At 45.1% G+C, this 22050-nt stretch overlaps 1 protein-coding gene across 1 annotated transcript; it reads right to left on the reverse strand.

Moving 5' to 3' along the window:
- Window positions 1–39: 39 nt before the first annotated feature.
- LOC119180888 (uncharacterized) lies at window positions 40–21827 on the reverse strand. Its single transcript, XM_037432026.2, has 3 exons — window positions 21751–21827; window positions 1749–1857; window positions 40–1155 (listed from the first exon to the last, which is right to left on the reverse strand). The coding sequence occupies exons 2-3, from the start codon at window positions 1838–1840 to the stop codon at window positions 273–275; spliced, it is 975 nt and encodes a 324-aa protein (XP_037287923.2). The 5' UTR covers window positions 1841–1857; window positions 21751–21827; the 3' UTR covers window positions 40–272.
- Window positions 21828–22050: the final 223 nt, after the last annotated feature.

Consider the following 22050-nt stretch of genomic DNA (forward strand, 5'->3'; position numbering starts at 1 on the left):
CAAATTTGAGCAAAAATTTTCGATTCGTGCCATGAAAACTGTCTTGAAAAACACGTTTTTTAATTCATGCATTGAAAAGAAAAACATGCTGTGCACGTTTTGCAAACACGTCGTAGAGTAACTGGAAAGCCCGTTTCTCCAGACTAACACGACGACATCTGAGAATCACTGCTACTCGGTCACGCGCGATTATCGTTTACAGTGCAGATGTCTTGATTTGCGCCTTCAGCTTCTTTCCGGGCTCCGGCCGTTGACGCTTTCCGACGGTCCCTTCAGGTTTCCGGCCCGCGATGAGAGGATCCTGGAAAGCAACGCCCCCCCCCCCCCGCACCAGCTCTTGGATCACCGTGGATTCTGATCACGTGTACCTTGAGGTGGTCACTCCTCCGGAATCTCAAGCCGCACGCACCACACTCGTAAGGCTTTTCTCCGGTGTGCCCCCGCGTGTGGTAAATAAAGGCGGACTGGCTGGAAAATGTGGCTGGACAGAGGTTGCATTTGTAGGGTCGCTCGCCGGTATGGACTCGCGAGTGGCGCCTCAGGTGGGATTTTAGCGCGAAAGTCTTGTCGCACACGTCGCACTGCCAGGGCTTTTTCTCGGAGTGCGTAAGCTTGTGTCTGACCAACGCGCACTTCTGGGAAAACTCGGCCGGACACGAGTCGCATGGGAACGGCTTCTCGCCGGTGTGCGTCCTGTTGTGGCACGAAAGGGTCCACCATCGCGCGAACCTTCTGCCACAGTCTTCGCACTTATATGGCTTTTCGCCGCTGTGCACGAACAAGTGTTGCTTCAAGTTGTAACGATCCGTGAACTCGGCCGGGCAATGGTTGCATTTGAACGACTTTTTGCCCGTGTGTGCGCGGAGGTGCCTGCTGACGCTCGATTCCCTGGTGAACATTTTGCCGCATCTAGGACAGCCGTGACGTTTTTCTCCGGTATGAGTGAGAAAGTGCGTATAGAGGACCCCTCTTTGCGCGAAAGTTGCTGGGCAGCACTGACAGGCATACGGCTTTTTCCCGGCGTGTGTTGCCAGATGACGTTCAAGCCTCGCGTGGGTGGTTAAGGCCTTGCCGCGCACTTCGCACGTGTGGTTCCTGGCATGGGTGCGCTTCCGTTTCGGCTTCTCCTGCACCACACTTTCGCTGGCACAACCCCTGCGAGTAGAAGAAACACCTTAAGGCATGTCAGCACCGCGCTGAGGTCTGCTTTCAGTGACGTCTAGCTATTATAAAGTTCTATTAACTTTTCAAGGATGTGCACCGCTTGATGCCTCGTGTTTTTAGCTTTCTTGAACAAGACACGTTTGGCCCCGTGTATTTACACACCCTTCAACGTGACTATTTGTTTTTACGCCTGCGTTATTTTATTTTTATTTCTTTCCACCTATCTTTCTTCTTTCGGCGTATCCAGATAAAATATTAATAATAATAATGATGATGAGGAGGAGGAGGAGGAGAATGACCTGTTACTGAACCCGCGAACTTTTTTTTTTAATAATGCCACGGTTATCGGCGGCACAAGAACTTTCTCTTTTGTGTTGCTATTAAGCTTCAGTCCCTTATTATGATGCATATTCTCAATTGCAGTTGCAAAATCATACATCAACAGCACACAAAAGATATTCGCAGTTAATCTTTCTTTAGCAACAACCTTGGGGATAGAGAGCGAGTATTCGTATTGTTTTGAAGTTTTCTTTTCACCAGGACACGTAATATAGTAAGAAGCCTCTTGAAACGTAAGAGCTCACCTTATCTTGTCAACTTCAGAAGCTCCTCTTCCAGTGTTACTTCCATTTTCAATGCCACTTCTTTTTCCAATGTTCTTCAATCTTTGCTCCATCGAGGGCTGCGTGTACACTGGGAGAGAAAAGAGCAAGTCAAATCCCCATGCTAAGATACAGGGGCGTAGCCAGAAATTTTTTCGAGGAAAAGGATGGGAGGTGTCAATCAAAGAAAATTTATGTATCTCCGTGCGTGTGCTTGAATGTATGTCAATGTATATACTCAATCGAAATTCAATATCTTGGGCAAAAATTGTTGAACACCCCTCCCCTCTTGCTACGCTTCAGCTATGCGCGTTGGCAATAGACGTCTCCCTCTTTGTGTGTGAAGTCACTGCGGGCACCCCGCCCCCTACACCCTCTCTTGCAGCAGGTGCTGGTTGGCAAGAAAGCTCCTTCGGCGGCATCTTCAAGCGGGAGACACATGGTGCGAATTCGTATGCGATTCCGTACGGCTGTTCGTGCCAACAGCCGCATCCGACAGAATGCGGCGACGATTCGCACGCCGCGCGTGCATCCAACTTGCTGAATGTAGCCGCACGGTAACTGCGGCGGTCTGTCGGCCACAGCCAATGGCAGCGCTGCATCGCATGGCGTCAGCTTCCCACTCCATCTCCCCAGTACAAGCTGCATGGACGCCATTTTGTCTTCATTTCAACTGTGCGCACGTATATTTTTTCGCCATGAGTCAAGACGCGGCGCAAAATTATCTACTCATATCGCTAGTTCATGAGCAGCGAGTGCTTTGGGACCAGTGGCGGGCGGCCTACAAGAACATCGATGCGCGAACGGCTGCGTGGACTGCCGTCGCGACGAGCATAGGCCTAGCTGGAGCACAGGGTGAGTACCATACCAGTATTTCTAGGTGTGATTGTGCCACCCAGCACGAGTTGCTACTATATCACTAGTATTTCACTAATGAACAATACGCACATTTACGAACTCTTCCGCCCCTCCTCCCAAAAAAAACGTAACCTCTACTACTGGCGCCGTATCCTCTTGTCTGCGAGTTTGTTCACGACTGCCGCGTGTATATACAATTTTAATATTGCTGTGCTATAGCGGCGGAATGCTGCATAGATACTTTTTTGATTCTCGTGTGTTGCGCAGAGCAATGAGAAAAGCGGCAACGGCGAGGCAATGTCTATAGGCTGGTATTTGCATGTGTATCTGAACGAGCACCTTTTGAAAATACCTGCGCACTAAAATAGAACACACAAAAGCATGTTTGCGCCTACCCAGTGCGTGTTTTTGCGTCACCCTAAGAGGAACATTTTTATTTATATCCCCATCAGCGGCGGCAGCTCTGTTACCAGTTGTTTTCGCTAGTTGTCAACTTGTGGCTCACCAAGGAAGACAACTGGGCACGTTAATTCATGTTCAATAATGGTAACAATGTGTGTGCATGTGCAGGCCTTCTTGGCGTATTCATTCTCAGTGCATTTTTGCCGTTCTTAATCAACTTGTGGCCAAAAGAGTACAGCATACATGGCTCATTAGACGAATTGAACCTCCTGCATTGCCAGTACATCTTGTGTGCTGCGTAGGACTGCAGCCGATCGCTTTAGTGAAAACACAATGTTCGATGTCGTTCGACGTGGCAGCAATCCAGAACTAATATCAAGGTTTTTTTTTTCGAATTGAATGTAACCACAAACTAATTCTACAGACAGTTGTAGTCTACAACTTGGATTGTTTTTATGCCAAAATAAAACAACTCACAGCAGACGAATGAAACATTTTATTCCAAAGTAACTATGACTAATCACTGAAACTCACAATAAACACCATATTGCTTCATTTTCTTTTTTAAAATTTAATGCTGAGTGTCTTGAAATTATTCATTGTAGATTTGATTCACTTGAAAATAGTGCATCATAATTCGTGCCTAAAGGGGAAATCTGTTTGCCCGGTAAATTCCCTCTAAAGACATCGTTCGGTACAAAATGTGAAGTGATTGTTCTTTTTACTTGCTTGCACATGGCAATTGCTTATTAATTGCCGTATAGAAAGCTTTCTCACATTTATGCTGCAATAATTTATTTGTAGTACACAGTTACAAGCACTTAATTTGCACTATCAACCTTTCATAAATGCAAAGGTGCTTGCAAAATAAAATATACTTTAGAGGTACTCTTGAAGCACAAACTAAACAACAGTTTCTTCGGTGCTGCTTCTAGCAGGGAATGCTAGGTTATCAGTTGCTATCCGCTAACTCCCGTACTCTTGTATCTTTGCAGCTGACACAGCAGCCATTTCCAAACGATGGCGCAATCTGAGAGACACGTTTTGCAAGAAGTTGCACGAATCAAAAAAGAAGAGTGGGGCGCCTGCTGGGGAGCCAGTCAGCTCATGGAAGCACTTCACTCAAATGCTGTTCCTGCGGGACATTGTGGAGCCACGTGTGTAAGATAATCTTTTCATTTGCCCCACGAGACTTTCGAACCAGCTGACAGGTGCCATAATGCTCATGCTTTAGAGTTGGAAAACAAGGAAATCTTGGTCTACGTCACTAACCCATCACTCACATGTATTAACTGTGTGCTTAGTATGATAGAAATTAAAGTAGCTCATAGCAGATTCTCATGCCCTATTTTTGGCTAGTATACTCACTGTACGTGTAAAGTAACACATACATAATTAGCACTATTTTCTGCATATTTCTTTGCGTTACTTTTAAAATGAAACAAACTACCATCACAACATTGAAGACATTCCAGTGAATTATACAGCAGATACTAAAGTGAAACTAAAAATAAAGGCTGCAGATCACAGTGAAGGTGTGCTGCAAGAGACTCCGCATTACGTCGACATTGTAATTATCAGCCAATACACACCTCAGATCGATAGGCCTTACGTATATGCATACACAAACAAATGTGGACTGAGCCACTCTGAGCTTCTAACATGGCGGTATGCACAAGATGGCTGAGAGATGGCAGCGATTTCACAAAATATCTATACAACCATAGCAATAAATGCTGAACTGTGAGAATAGGTGAAAGTGCATTAACGCATTACAATAACTACATTCAAATTAAAGTTGAAAAAGACCGATAATTAATAATAAGAAGTTAATACAATTTTATTTTCAAGTGCACAGGTTAGACATCAGATTCAGCACAGTAAAGTATCACGATGAAAGAGCAGTGAATGTCAAAGGTGTCTTAATTTGTGAACTCGTGGTAGTAGTAAACTAGTGATGCAAAATGAGTATGGTTAGTGTTTAGTAAGAGACTGTGATTGCAGATAGCAGGAATTCACACCAATCGGTAAATTTATAATCTTAGCTGTCACTGCCAACTCATGCACATTGTTGTAGCTACAATAAAGCAGCGTGTGCCAGTGACACTACCCCACAAACCAGTGCGTCATCATCACTGCCTCAAGATACAGTAGACTCTCAGTAAATGGAAATCTGTTAAATGGAACTATTGCATCTGCGATACTTGGTTTCGAGCTTGTATTCGGCACCCATGTTCACCTCTCAGTAAACGGAACCACTGTTTATTGCAACATATTTTCTCGGTTCCTGCAGGTTCCTATTAGTGCGAGCCCACTGTATCTCAAAACCATTACGGTTGACCTGTAAGTTTGTGTGTCGCCAAAGTGAATAAGAAAAATAAATGTACCATGCAGCCATTGGCTGCAACAACACCATAAACGAGTACCTTAATATGTATTGTAATGTTAAAGCAATCGTGATTTACGTTACTCTATGCCTTCTTGTAGGACCACCAGCAACGTGGGCAAAATGGACGATGACTCCATGGCAGAGATTCTGGGCCAAGAGCAAGCCAGTTTTTGTGGCGAATCGCCAACACAAATGCTTTTAGATATGGTCGACGACACACAGACACCTCAAGCATCACAGACACGTTCATTTCATTCACTTCCTTCAAAAGATACTATTATTTCTGCGCTTTAACAACAAAACACATGCGCTTTTTCAAATGTCACACGCAACACTCAACAAAAAAAAAGGACAATGGAGACGCAGCCCTAGAGGAAATAGATAAACAACTACAAACATCTATTACAGGCACACAGCACTTTCTTCTTTCTCTAGCGACACATATGGACAATATTCCACCCCATTTATTAGGTTTGTGTAAAATACACATGATGGACATTGTGAATCATTATGAGGCTGGGGGTTTGCCTAAAGAGTTGATCTCCTTACAGCCACTACAGCCAACAGAATAAAAAACTGTCTGCAGTAAAAATGAGTGGCATTTGTAAATAAATTTCATGAATGTATGTTTTGAAGCTCATTGATTTTTTTCTTGTAAGCCAGGCACTCCTCGTCTGTCAACTCAACGGCAGGTGCCGATAGTCCCTATCCTAGCAACTTTCATGCTGCATCTTCTGAAACGCATGCCTAAAATGACATGCGAAAGCATTTGGTCTTGCTCAGCTACTAATGCATTGTAATAAGATCAGCGAGTTCAACTTTCCCGAGTGTCGTTAATTGACGTCGTACCCTCCATTCACCAGAATAATTTCACTGTGGGTGCCGCTTTCGGTTTCAAGCACATCGCAAAATGCTCTTGGCATTCTCTCAAACATGAGGACTATTGAATGCTGTATGAATGCAGCATTTTACAACACTTGGTTGTAAAAAAAAAAACTCTAGGTTATGCATTTGTGTGCTTTTGGTAGGTGTACAGGCATTATAGTTTATCGATCATGCGATGAGCCTTAGTTGTGTTTATTTGACCATGGTATCTTTACATAAAAATATTACTATGTAACACACTCAAGCCACCAATTGGCTTTGGCAGGCCTAGTCATATGTACTGTTTTATTTGAAGAAATAAAAGGTATTCTTATTATTACTATCACATAAACTGTGACACTTTGGTACTTACACTGCACTTAAAAGGAGTTGTCGTAGCAACTGTGTGCTTATTATTATTAAACAGCATGCTTTATATTTATTGTTGTTTAATGTCACTGAGAATTTCATCATTTTTTTTACAGTCTTGAGCATTTGTGTGGCATTGTTATTGACTGACAGAAGGCAGTGGTCACATTTATTCCGAAAAAAAAAGTGTTCGTCTCATAAAAAACCTGACCTTTGTTGTAGCATTGTCTTAATCCATCGATAAAAGCTTTCTGTTGAACGCTTACAAGGTTTTTATTTTTCTACTGGTGCAGCAACATGTGCGTATACGAGGTAAAGGCAAGCACTGTCAGCCACTTCGCTTTCCAGACTAAACTTATCGACTGTCCCACATTTCATGGCGAACAGAATGAGAGAAAAGATGCATATGCCTATAAGTGCAAACAGTGGCACTGAACTTGTCGCACAGATATGCGAGCTTTCTAGGATTTTTTTTTAGTTGTTGTATGCAGATGAAAAAGAAGTAAACAAGTAGTTTCTAGGGGGCAACTTATGCTCTGAGGCAATATCGGTGCTGACTCTTTGCCGCACTGCAACAAATACCCCACTAGAAATGGTGAGTATGTAAGTAGCTGAGGTGCGTATCTAAATGTTCCAAAGTAAAGCCGTTTTATTTTTATTTTTGTTTTTACTTTGCGACCGAATGGTTTTTATAAAGATAGCACTCTTACGCAGAAATTGACATTATATGGTGCTTAGGTGAACCTTGTTGCTTCGTTCCAATTACCAGAAAATCTTAATTTACAATTAAAAAATTAATGAGCTTCAATGTGTCTGGCGCTTAAACTCTTCATAGCACAGCATCCTGCCATGGAACACATCCTACAGCACTGTTGAAGGTCGTATAGAGGTCCCCGACATACCTTGCCATTTTGGCAAAGTTGTGGGCCTTAGTGCGAGCCAGTTGCAAGGGTGTTTTCACGAGCTGCTGTCGCCACTGGCCACTCCGCCGCTGCCCGAGGAGGCTCACAAAATCTGCATAGCCGGGACCGCAGTAGGAGTCCTCACTTGCTGTGTAAGCATCCATGAGGAAGTTGTGTAGCACACACATGGCCTTGAAATTCCATTCAGCATTTGCTGGGCTCTCTCCCATTGTTCTCTCGAGAATCCGCCACCTTGTGACTAGAATGCCAAATGCATTCTCGGCACACCTCCTGAATAAAGCAAGAAATGTTTCCACAAAGTTGTGAGTAATCAGTTCTATCAATTAAAGGTCTAAAATGTAAACTTTGAGCTCTACAAAACTCTGGACAAGCAAAATACTAATTCACTCTCCTTTACACAGCACCCAAGTACATTCAATGCAAAAATTTTTATTGTGCTCTACCCAACAAAACACATGCACTTGATTTTCCACCATCAAATTTTAGACTGTATTTAGTGTCTGCCTGCCCTGCTTTAGTCTTTTTATTTCATTGGGTGAGCAAGGATAAACAAGTTGTCCTGGGGCGTGATTCTCATGGCATCCACTCCTTAAACTCAATTATGCCTCCACTGATTCGCTGGAGCTGAACGAGCAGCACGCTGCCTGTTTCGGTTCGTTCTTCCGCAACGCCATTTTGACGCCACAAAGCTTTCACATCTCTCGACACAATTGAAAAAGACCGAACTGAAAACAGTCACAAAATGTGCTCACATTTTACAGTAATATTTATGCTGCAAAAGCTGCTTGGTGCAAAAATTTGAGATAAACAATTATGAATATGGTAAGAAGTGGATATATTCAAACCATCTAGCCATGCTTGCTATAAAAATCATTCCATATTGTTTAGCGTACACAGAGAAACAATGATAGAAAAGAGTCTGCACATTAGTAGAAGGTGAGGTCTTAGGCACCATCTTAAATGGCTTTGAGCACACCTGTGTGCTTGGTGTTGATCAATCTCCCTACCATACCTTCTTAGTATATTCCTAACATGGGCTTGCATAAAGAAGCTCTTCTCTAGTAGAAATGCCCTTGATTTAGAGCATGAGCGATTTGAATGACATCAGCACAATGATGTAACAACTGTTTTTCTCGACCAGGTAAACATGTTAAATCTGATAACAAAATAGAAGACTAGGATGACTGAAATGTTATATCTTCAATCTAGATTTCAGACATCTTATGATAACAAATTACAGCATTTACTGTACTGTAGCGCAAGAGGAGACTTTTTGTGCATCCGGGAAACACAAATATTCATTTCGGCATTCGACCACAATGCAAGGGTGGTTGACTTCAGAAAGCAAAAATCTGAGAAAAAAACTTGCATAAAATTCTAGTAAATATGGCAGCTGAAAATAAAGTACAAACAATTTGGTATGTTGACTACTTGTATGATGTTGGCACTATAGGATAGTAATAAATTTTACATGTTCTGTGACTGCAAATATAGCAATCATGCAGCTTCAATTTATATGAACTGAATGTGCTCTGCTTAAGCGGTAGTTGAACACTCTTTCACTTGAATTCAGACCACGTCCTGGGTATGGCCTCAAGAAATCAGTCCTCAGCTGAAAGGCCTCGTCCCCAACAAACACACAAGGAGCCGGAAGTCTTGTGTTTGGAAGGTGCAAGTCCTTTGGCAGCTGTAGCTTTCCTTGTTGAAGCCGCTTGCCAAGCTTTGACTGTTCCAGAACGCCTCCATCGCTCTGCTTGTCATAGGCCCCCACATCAGCCATGACAAATTTGTAATTGCAGTCAACGACTGCCTGCAGCACAATGGAGTAAGTGCACTGCAATAAACAAGTTATCTTTAGAATGCATGAGAATCTAGAAGCAGGTTAATAGTTGTTTAATCATTTCTGCTTTATGGTATCAAGAAACCTTGAGCAAGTAATTCCATCATAAAGAATAAACTTTCACAGCAGTGTTGAAAAAATAAAAAAGATTCAATGCTTCAGATGTTTCAAATACCTGTACATTATTCTATGATTAGGCAACGGGATTGCTTTACCACTGTACACACTTTATTTTGGTGAACAACTATAGAGAACCGCACATTTATAGCATTGTGTGATGGACAACACAATGCCGTGAGCATACCCACATTTTGTTACTTGACACCATTATTAACTTTCACGTCTATGAAAATGAGCATATGCTATGAAACAAAGTTATCAAAGCAAAAATTAAGAACCATGACATACACACAGAGTATATGTTACTTATATACAACTAGTTGCCTTATCTAATAGTGCAGGTAATACCACTGCCACACTGGACGTTTTATTGTCATTCAAACTTAATGACATTCACAACTTAATGAGATTATGCTACTGACTATGTGGCGCTTAAAATTCTCAATTTAAGAAGAAATAATGCAAGCACGCTAATAATTTTGAGTTTTTTTAAGGCATCTGTGATCTTCACGAGAGCAGTTGTGTGGAAGGTTGCCGCAAAATGTTTGTACTCTCAACCTCAGAGGTACAGAGACTACTCGATTCTAGCCGATGGCATGGTCGGCCATAGTGTAAACAAACACATGCCACGGCCGGACTAGAAACGTGCGTTTTGTCTAGCCACTTTGGGTAAATGATGACGGTGCCTGGTGTTATAGTCAACTTGGTTTATTACGTTACCAAATGACATTAACACCTCCAGTATGGAGGGTATAAGAGTCAAGTATTGACACTCTTAAGTAACAGTCTTATACCCCTGCCACACGGCACCTGTAATGTCATTTGCTGCAAAAGACATAAGGAGTTAATGTGATTTTTGTAGCTGCTATATGGCCATGGTGAATGACATTCGCTTGTTGAATGTGTTCACTGAACTCAAGGAAGCGCGACATGTGTTCTTTTGCCAACAGGCACTTCACAAAATTGACATCTTAAAGCAAACGTAAACGATGTTTAATAAATGTTGGTAATACTTCAGTCAACTTTTTAACGTGCAACATGATTGTGCAAGTAATTTCAGCAGCTATATTATCTTTTTCAGGCTCAGACTTTAGCCACGTTTACACACACTCGCTGTTGTTTTCGTGCAATGTCGCCACGTTACTCGCAAGTAGAATACGTACGCACATATTGGGCACCAGTTTAGGGAGAGTGATTTCAAACCGATTTTCCTTTCTTGGGAAGCACCCCATTTCTCTATTATTCACTGACAAAGGTGAAGCCCAAAGAGCAGCCGATGTAAACAAATTGGCGTGTAGGCACATCTCCAAATCCCTCGTCTTCTGTGATCTTTCTTTAATATCAAGCTTGAAACGCTTCAGTCGGTTCTGATGCCTCATTCGCAGCAGCTGGTGTAACTATCGTTCGTTCGCACATATCATAATCAATCGCTGTCACAAAATCATGAGCGCTAGTTCCAAATATTGCCGATTTCAAGTTGTTAGTGCAACTTAGTCTTGCTTTGGTATGAAGATTTTTTTTCTGCCAATGCTGTTTTATCGCGTGAGAGTATATTTTCAACCATCCGGACAATTTTATGTAAACGAAATGCACGATTTGTAACTTTTCGGTATCATAGTAGCCTGCGAGTAAGTACTGACACCGAATTCGAATGTCATTTCACGTAGCCGCGTACACCCGGAACGCAAGATCACAATGAGATTCGTTTTCAAAGTCATTCACTGCAAATGACATTACACGTGTCGTGTGACAGGAGTATTAGACGACAAAATTGAATGCGATTCAGACATTCAAAATGGTTTTGCAATCTCGCAACAGCAATTCCCACTATAAACACCTTGTAGTTGAAAAACATACTGCCAGAGTTCTTGGGACATTTAATCTGAACATGTTTTCTGTCAACAGCACTGATGCAATTTGGAAACTGCTACGTACGGCCAAAACTTTAGCAACATGGAGCCAGGTTTCATTGGTGGGAATCTGAGTGTTAACAAAAAAAAATGGAAGAAGAGTTCATAGAGCACAAAGATGTTCCTACAATGGTGGTTAGCATTGCACATTAGCAAAGTTTAAATGGAGTATTACACTTTTGGTTTCTCATGAGCATTAGGACAGTCATCTCTTAAAGGGCCTGTCTACCTTAAAATGCATTGCTGGGCAAGCTGGTGCATTGCATTAAATTAAAAGCAGAGTGCAATAAGATTGTAAATATTTTTTAATAAATCAGTTCGCTGGCGCTGTCTTTTTTTTTCGCAACTGTCTACCATCTTTCATCACATTTATGTTTTTCTTTGCAATGGAAATCAAACTGTTTGAAGTATCCAACTTTGCCGCAGCTCCTCCAGAAAGCACCTCCACTTGTTAAGACACTGTTTGTAGCAATATATCAAATATAACTAAAAAACAGGGATGGCACAGTTCTCTTTAGTATGCCTTTATAGTAAAATGAGCCACTTACTACAATGCTCCAGTGCCACAATATCAGATACACCAATGGAATCTGGCTGCAATGTGGGCTGAAAATAGCTCTCTCTTGCGACGGCGTGCTCTGCGATGTGCTGTCAACGCTTTCAGAAAATGAGTTGACTGCGTCGCTTACGAGGGAACAAAAGGAGAGAGAGAAAGAAACGCTTCTTTTTCAATAATTTTCCAACCAGCCCAGGCCAGAAGTGAGGCGACGTGCTCAGTCAGGGTCATAGGTGGGCTACGCATGACTGTAATCGACACAAACTATGCAGAGTAAACCCTGCACAAGCACTAAATAAGCCTTCCCTAAGGGCCACTGAGCAAGGAATCATTCAAAGTGGCATGAGATGGCCTCACTGCACTGAAGGATGGTATGAAAGTTGAATAGCGAATGTACAGACCAAGTGAGAAACTATGAGGCTCAACCTGAAGCCTGATGCACACTGTGCAGAATCGCTAAGCACTACGTGTAAATAATGTGCCAGAAAGTATAGTCACGGGCATGTACAGTGGCTGAAGCCTTATCCAAAGAGCATGGCACGTGACCTTCACAGCCATGCGCACTGTAGATATGCCAACTCTGAAAGCAAGTGCAATATCCTGGATGAGGTCTCCAGATGAAAGCTATCTGCAATACAAATGTATTTTTCATTAGCAAGAGTATACAGTAAATATCTTGAAAACACTGGCGCATGTAGAAACTAACAAATATACATGGCTGTAATGTGTGGGTCCCACCTGATTAGAATTGGTGATGGAATTCGGAAAGGCACGGTGTAACACATAATTGGGGGTATGGGTTGCATTGTGCAAAACAACGTAACAGTTGTATGAAAAAGTAAAATAATCACAGGGAAAAACAAAAGTACACATATCACCATATTACCTGAGTGTCATGGCCAGTCGCTCAGCAGGGCTTACTGGCTCCCTAACATCATGCTTCCTTTCAAGGTCTTTCTGGAGAAGCCGAAGAATGAAATCAAATTGATGTGCCAGCATCCGATAATACTTATGAAAATATTCGGTGTCGCCTTGCGACATTCGCTGCATCTGGAGAAGAAAGAAATGCTTTTCAGCTAATGCAGAAAATTTTCTGATGCAACTGAAGTTTTTCTGTCATTGAGACAAACTTCAAAAATAAATGTAACTGAACAATATGCCAGAAATAAACATAATCGTTTACATGTTGCATGAGAAATACAATATATATTACAAGTGCTGCATTTAAAGTTATCATAGACAGGGTCTTGAAATATATTTATGTTAGTCCATGCAGTGGTGTGTGGTGGCAGCTGGTTTTAATTTCTCGCTGTGCGCAGAACGAAACATTTGGCGTGGTGTTTACAGCGGCAGACGATATCTTTTACTTCAGTGGGGTGCTTTCGGCAACTACAGATGTTGGCTGGTTGCAGGGAAAAGTCGGCAAGGAAGAAATGGGTGGTGGTGGTGGTGGTTTACGAGAAAGAGATAAGTGTGCAAGTATACGGCGAATTTTTCAAAGCAATGAGACTAACGAAAGGTGTATTCTGAGTAGAAGTAGACAGCATGCTTTTGAAGAGTACATGGTCCAGAATAATTTAGTGTTCATGATACGTTGCCATAAGTGCCTTTTCGCCTACCTGTGTCCTTTCGCACTACGTTAAAGCTGTTCAGAATATCATCACTCCATTGCGTAAAAAAATAACACAGTTATCACTCAATGACACGTTTTTATAACCACCGAATAAAAAGAAATGCTACTTACCGCCGTAAAAAACTCGCTCTCGGAGTGACGCTTTGTCCATGAAGGCCTCACCCACCACTTGCGTCTTTTTTCCCTTTGCTGCTTTTGAATCAAGAGCACTTTTTTCTTTAGTGGCAGTCCAGGGGCAACATTGCGCGGCTTCGAATGAACAGCACAAGTACACTTAGCACTACAACAACACACCATGCAACACGCCAGCGGCCTGCCGTTTGCGTTGTTAGTTGTTGCTCGTTTCGATCGCTGTTGCCAGCACTTCATCACGCAGTCTTCCAAACTTAGAGGATAGATATTCTGTGTTTGTTAAATATTGTTTATCACCACTTTACATATTCAGTTAGAAAAAGTCACTTTTTATAAATGCAAGTATTGTTTTAAAACAAAAATAAGTGTGTTTTTGAGACATGATGTGGATGCCAATTAGGAAGAAAAATAATAGCGGGCTAGAAACAATGATATAGGCGGAGCTTAAAATTTTGATGGCGCCATACCATGTGTCCCAAAACGTCGCATGCAGTAAATCGGACTGCGGTGCTCCGTTTGGCGATTCGCATCCAAATTCGCACCATGTGTCTCCCGCTTTATGCATAGCAGAGCTGCGTGTCTGCATTCTTTCGACAGAAGTTTCTACATTGCCATGTTCTAACGTCACAGCTTTTGAAAGAAGGGCGTCGCGGAAGGGTCACTGCTCATAGTGTGGGAATTTGCTCATCATAGTTAGATGGATGGAGAAACTTTGTTTAGAGTACTGAGAGATGCGACTAGCACACAGTAGGCTTCACCCACGTAGATGGCAGCCATACATAAAAAATATGATCTTTTTCGACAGCAAGTTTTGAATGTACACCATTACTGGCACTTTGAGAAATATTTGCATGGCATGGATGTAAACTTAATCAATATCTATTGTGGCACGTGCAATGCAGTTTTAAACGAGGTACAGCATTGGCGGCAGCACGGTTTTGAGCTGCTGTGCGCGAAGTCACTGATAAGATTTTCACTCGTTCCCCAAAAGTATCATGGGAAATGAACGAGAAAAAAAATTCTTGCCGTGGGTTAGGCTGAGGTTAACATATCCTGGTGAAAATCAAAGTGAAGTTCTACAGCTGCGTTTCTCAATAACCCAGTGAAAATTTATGTGATGTAAAACCCGACATCCTAATATTGTATGATATTGCTACGTAGCTGACGTATCAGCGGTGAAAAGACGACAACGAGGAAGTGGTCTGTCAGTTGCGCGTGCTGCTTCTATCTTAGTCGACGCCATACGCATAATTTTGAATATAGATTTTAAATAGACACACCTCGTGTCATTTTTACGTAACATCTTTGTGGTGGACGTGCTGGGTACTTCCCCGTGTTCATCACGAAGCTCCGCAACGGCCGCATCATCATAGGTCCAACCATGCCACAGGTTGAACAACCATCGTCTTCGCCACCTGCCCCTACCGTGACTTCTACATACGCCGTTCTACCTCCTGCTCGTGATCCCAGTGTATTTTCCGGTCTGGATGGCGTTGACGTCGACAAATGAATAAACCGTTACGAACGGGTCAGCGCAAGCTATAGGTGGGACCCGACTCTTATGCTTGCCAATGTGCTTTTTTACCTCGATGGCCCACCGCGTGTGTGGTTCGAGACGCACGAAGCGGAGATTACGAGCTGGGACTCCTTTAAAGAAATGATCCGCGACCTTTTTGGCAACACCATTGGGCGGCAGATCGCAGCGCGGAATCAACTGGCGGCCCGTGCACAGACGTCGATGGAGTCGTACGTCGCATACATTCACGTCGTCATCGCCCTATGCCGCCAGATTAACAAACACATGAGTGAGTCGGAGGAAGTGGCCCATGTGCTAAAAGGCATAGCAGACGACGCATTTAATCTACTAGTTTACAACAACGTTGCCACTGTCGACGCCATCATTAAAGAGTGTCGGCGGTTCGAAGAAGCCAAGAGCCGCCGTATTACTCAGCGATTCACCCGGCTGCCCAACAAGGCCTCGACCTCATCATGTGAAGCCGCCCGCCAGTCCCCCACGTATGACAACGTCACACGTATTGTTCGTCGAGAAATCGAAGCCGCCTGTCCGGCTCCTCTTCAGCCACCCCTTTTCGCAACGCTCGCCTCTGACCAACAACAGCCGTCAGTGGCGTTAATACAAGCTGTGGTGAGGCAGGAGTTTGCGAACCTCGGACTTCCCTCAGCATGTCCCCTGACTCGCCCTGAAATCCCGTCCTACTCCCGAGGACACGCTCGCCGTTCACCTCCAACAATGCCCTTCCGTAACCCTTCGGAATGACCTATTCGTTTTTCCTGCCACCAGCCTGGGCACGTTTCTCGCTATTGCCGCCGCCGTTGGTCAAACCAACCACGTCAGACTTTCTCTACCTCGGCGCTCATGCATCCGCCGAGCCCTCGACGTTCAGACGCCACACCCTTCAATTTCTATTCGTCGTCATCTTACGAGCCTTCCACTGACACCCCTTTGCCCGGTCGTCGCTACCCTGATGCCCCTTCGTCCGGTCGCCGCAGCTCTCGCTCCCCGTCGCCGCTACGTCGCCAATCTCGCTCTCCGCCACCTCGGCGCTTTTCCTTGCCGAGCTTCTCTGGAGGACCGCAGCAGAAAAACTAGATATTGTAGCTTATAGAGGTGAAGCTGCAATACCGATGACGACCGAAAATCTTCTACTGACGCTTCCCACGCACCATAGCCTGCTTGAAGCACAAGTCGACCATGTTCCTGTGACCGCCCTCATTGACACAGGTGCGCACCTGTCTATTATGAGCGCTTCTCTACGCTGCCGCTTACAAAAGATTATGATGCCATCTACGACGCAGGCAATACGTGTTGCCGATGGCGGTACTGTACCAGTAATCGGAATGTGCACAGCCCGTGTCAGCATTGCCGGTTGTAACGCCGTGGTCCTTTTTGCCGTGCTAACCTGCTGCCCTCATACTTGGCCTTGATTTCCTTTCGGCACACTCGGCCTTAATTGATTGTTCGTTTGGTACCCTCAGCCTTGATCTACCAATCTTTGCCGACTACTCTGCAAAGCCCACCAGCCGCTTGAGCCCAACCACTTTCGTTCGCCTGCCACCTCGAGCCGTCACGTACATGTCTTTTGTCATCGACCCCTCCCGTTCCTGACGGTGATTATATCGTTACGCCAATTACTGACGTTCAGCTGACGCGCAGTGTTACTGTGCCCTATACCATCGCGACCATAGCGGATAACTGTGTGTTACTTCTGCTCCTTAACTTTGGTTTCACCCCTCAAGTGTTGCCCTGCAAGATGTTTCTAGCCCAGCTAACTGCCATAACAGAGGACGATGTCAGTGTTGTCGCTGTATCTGCTCCTGATCGAAGCGCAGTCTCACGGTTACCCAGCTCAGACGATGGTATGTTTCGAAAAATGATTGGATCGGAGCTGTCGCCTCACCAGGCCGACGCTATCTGCCAAGTTTTGGCCTCATACAGTGACATTTTCGACACCGACGATCGTCCCTTGGGCCAGACTAAAATTGTCACTCACCGAATCAACACTGGTGACTCTGCGCCCATTCACCGTCGGCCATACCGCGTGTCAGCATCAGAGCGAGAAGTGATTCAGAAAGAAGTGGCCAAAATGCTTACGAAAAACGTAATCGAACCATCAACGAGCCCTTGGGCAGCTCCAGTGGTATTAGTAAAAAAAGAAAGACGGCTCATGGCGTTTCTGCGTTGATTATCGCCACCTCAACAAAATTACCAAAAAAGACGTGTACCCTCTACCACGCATTGACGATGCCCTTGATTGCCTTCATGGCGCCACCTTCTTTTCATCTCTCGACCTTCGATCTGGCTACTGGCAAATTGCTGTAGATGACATGGACCGAGAAAAGACCGCCTTCGTTACCCCTGACGGCCTTTACCAATTCAAGGTCATGCCGTTCGAGCCCTGCAACGCTCCAGCGACCTTCGAGAGAATGATGGACACGCTCCTACAAGGATTTAAATGGTCGACATGTTTGTGTTACCTGGACGACGTGATCATTTTCTCACCTACCTTTGCAACCCACCTTGAACGCCTTTTGACCATTATATCCATATTTCGACGGGCCGGCCTGCAGCTCAATTCCTCCAAGTGCCACTTCGGTCTTCGCCAGATTACCGTATTTGGTCACCTTGTTGACGCTGCCGGCGTACGGCCAGACCCGGCGAAAGTACGCGCTGTAACAAACTTCCCAGTCCCACGCTCTGTCCATGATGTTCGCAGTTTTGTGGGCCTCTGCCCCTACTTTCGCCGGTTCGTGAAAAACTTTGCGGCACTCGCACGGCCACTCACCGACCTTCTCAAACAAGACGTCCCATTTTCCTGGGGCCCTCCTCAAGCTGACGCCTTCTCTCAGCTAATCACCGCTCTAACGACACCTCCTATTCTTGCACATTTCGACCCCGATGCTCCCACAGAAGTGCGAACTGACGATAGTGGTCACGGAATTGGTGCAGTTTTGGCGCAAATTCAGTGGGGCAACGACCGTGTAATCGCGTACGCGAGCCGTCTGCTTTCTAAGTCTGACCGCAATTATTCTATAACAGAACGGGATGTCTCGCTCTTGTTTGGGCGGTTTCGAAATTCCGTCCTTACTTGTATGGCCGCCCTTTCCGTGTCATCACAGATCACCACGCGCTGTGTTGGCTTTCTTCTCTGAAGGACCCCACTGGACGACTTGGTCGTTGGGCATTACGCCTGCAGGAGTATTCCTACTCGGTTGCTTATAAGTCTGGACGTCTCTATCTGGACGCCGATTGCTTATCCCGCAACCCTGTTGATCAGCCCGACAAACCAGACATCGAGCCTAGCCTCAGCGTCATGTCAATGTCCCAGTTTCTTCAGATTGGTGATGAACAACGCCGTGATGCTTCTCTGCGACAACTTATTGACCGTCTCGAATCTGCTCCGAACGACACGTCACTTCGCATGTACGTCCTCCTGAATGGCACGCTGTACCGTCGTAGCCTCCAGCCAGATGGCCCTGAGCTTCTTCTTGTCGTGCCGAAAAATTTGCGTTCAACTGTGCTGCACGAGCTTCACGATGAACCAACTGCTGGTCATCTGGGTGTATCTCGGACGTACGACCGCGTGCGTCGCCGCTTCTTTTGGCGCGGTCTCGCCCGGTCCATTCGCCGTTACGTGTCCTCTTGCGATAAATACCAACGTAGGAAGCGACCTACTGCGCCCCCGGCTGGACTTCTTCAACCGATCGCCATCCCAACCGAACCTTTTTTCCGTGTTGGTATAGATCTTCTCGGTCCTTTTCCAGAGTCGAAATCGGGCAACAAGTGGGTCGCTGTTGCTTTAGACTACGCGACTAGGTATGCCATCACTCGAGCGCTCCCCACCAGCACCGCTACTGACGTTGCGGACTTTTTGCTCCACGACGTCATCCTACAGCATGGCGCTCCTTGCCAATTACTCACAGATCGTGGCCGCGCATTTTTGTCCCGTGTGATCGACGATCTTCTGCGCTCTTCCTCGACGCACCACAAGCTGACCACTTCTTACCATCCCCAAACAAATGGCCTTACTGAACAGCTAAATCGGACCCTAACGGACATGCTCGCGATGTATGTGTCCTCCGACCACCATGACTGGGACCTGGCGCTACCTCACGTGACCTTCGCGTGCAATTCTTCGCGCCACGACACCACTGGTTATTCACCCTTTTATTTGCTTTATGGCCGTGATCCGACGCTACCACTCGACACCTTACTTCCAACCACTACAACGACGTCAACCGAATATGCACGCGACGCTATTGATCGTGCCGACCACGCACGTCAGATCGCCCGCTCTAGACTTTCGGCTTCGCAAGCCACCCAGAAAGCCATCTACGACAGCCGGCATGCTGACGTTCACTTCTCACCCGGTTCTCTTGTTCTCCTGTGGTGCCCAGTTCGTCGAGTTGGCTTATCAGAGAAGTTATTGTCTCGCTACATGGGTCCTTACCGTATCATCCGCCAGGTAACCGACGTCACCTATGAGATCATTCTTGCATCTGAGACCACAAGCCTGCCTGCAACCACACCCAGTGATGTTGTGCACGTCAGCAGGCTAAAACCTTACCACCTGCCTACTGAAGACCGTAGTTAATGTGCACCGAGACGGCGCTTTTACCGCCGGGGGGGTGATGCTACGTAGCTGATGTATCAGCGGTGAAAAGACGACAACGAGGAAGTGGTCTGTCGGTTGCGCGTGCTGCTTCCATCTTAGTCGACGCCATACGCATCATTTTGAATATAGATTTTAAATAGACACACCTCGTGTCATTTTTACGTAACAATATTATCTGGCACAGTTACCTTGCTGCATTTGACACCTATAACGTGTGTTCGTATCCATCGCTCCTTTAGGCCTGATACACAAACTTCTAACGCGCATTGTCACTTAATAAGGATCGAGCCGTATAAGTACAAAATAGATAAGAAACCAAAATCTCCGCTGTTTCAATTAACACGTATCAGGTATCCGATATTACGAGTTATAGCCGTGGTGAAGCATATATGCAGATTCGGCAACGCTACAACATGCTTATAGCTCATGCGTAGTCGTATATATCACCAGGAGATCATGCATTTTTATTTTTATGCACGCCGCGCATAAGCTGAGATGTACCTACTCACAGATGATCGCGTCCAATGTATTTTTACCTTGACTACAATGTCAGATCGTAAAGTTCCATCGACAATCGGTTACTAAAACCGGACCACAACGAATACTAGTGTTTTCGCCAACAGGACGCATCGCTTTATTCACACTTGCACACACCATGCACAATATTCCCACTTTTACCGTCCGTGAAGTTGAATCAATATTGTCGATGCCTTTCAACACACACTACATGCCACAGTCAACACTGCACACTTTCAAAGAATATGCCGCTGTTCCTCGCACAGGCCGCCACATGTGTTCACTTCTCGTAGATAAACCAACGGGGGGGGAACGGGGGGGATAGCCAACGGGGGGGAATATTTCCTCACGCACTTTATCACACACCTAGACGTTCTCTGACACATGCCACAGCTAATGTTGCCACTGTGAGATTAACATTAAGCTCTAAAAAAAAAACAATGCCCCAAGTACCGAGCAACAGCACCCCACTCAGCCACTGGCGGGAGTGTTTTGCCAACCACCGCCTTGCACGTGCATCGGTGACGTCACGCTGTAACGTACCCCGGTAGAGGTCTATTCACAAGAATTCGCAAAATGGTTCACGCAACCCGGGTTCGAGAACTGAATGGAACAACCACACGCAAGTACTATCAGCGCATTTCATCACTGTAACAGTCAGTCAGTCAATGAGTGTTGAAGCATGTGTTTCAGTCAGTCAGTGTTGAAGCCAGTGCTCTTTTTTTTTTTAATAAGCCTCGTTACCTATCAAACTTCTCGATTAAGCGCATACTACAGTGACGGAGGTATTCCCTACAAACGTCACCGTTTTCTATTTTCTTCACAGTGGGAATGTCTCAGCTCACGGCCTCGTGTTGCGGCCAGTAACATTCGGAAGTTGTCGGCTTTGAAAAGACAGATGCAACGCACCAAACTCACTGATTCTCTTAACTACTTAACTAAATTGAAGTAAGGTATCAAGTAAGTGAACGCACGAAACGAGTGAGCGACAACCCTTCACGATGGAAAATAATCATGGAAGACATTTTCAACAGCACAAGCTCACCAAAGGCATCAATTACACGGTATTATGACGTAATAATGATGCACCGGAGAATTCAATAGCGGCGTGGAAATCGCGGCCTGGGAACGCAATAATATAACCTCTCAAAATAACGTATACGTTCACTCCAAACATCTAACAAGAGCACGATTTACTAGGCGACTTCACGGCGATCCGCAAGGCTCTCCGGCACCTGCTCAACAGTATTCACCTAATCAATTTATTGCTAAACGACGGCAGAGTACCCGTGTGTCACAGTAGAGTTGTTCGACACGAATACGAGACAAATATCTTACCTTTGGAGGACGACAGAAAACAGATTGAGCGAATGGCGGCAACGCAAACGCGACTGAATGTGTATGCAGTGCCTCCTTTATAACTTTCAGTGCCCGGTAAAAGCGGAAGAGAACAATGGGACTACTCCGTCGGCGCGAGTGCGGCGTCTCGCCACCAGGTGCCGCCGCCTAAACAGGGTCTTGGAGTTCGTTACGTGCCGCAACCACCGTGGTTCTGGCTCCGTGCTCAAAATAAACATAATAAATCCTTAATGTTCTGTGCTGAAACCTCAATATATCGTGGCTGTAATCGCTGAAATA

The sequence above is a fragment of the Rhipicephalus microplus genome, chromosome 10 (genome assembly GCF_043290135.1).
Source record: "Rhipicephalus microplus isolate Deutch F79 chromosome 10, USDA_Rmic, whole genome shotgun sequence".
NCBI lineage: Eukaryota > Metazoa > Arthropoda > Arachnida > Ixodida > Ixodidae > Rhipicephalus > Rhipicephalus microplus.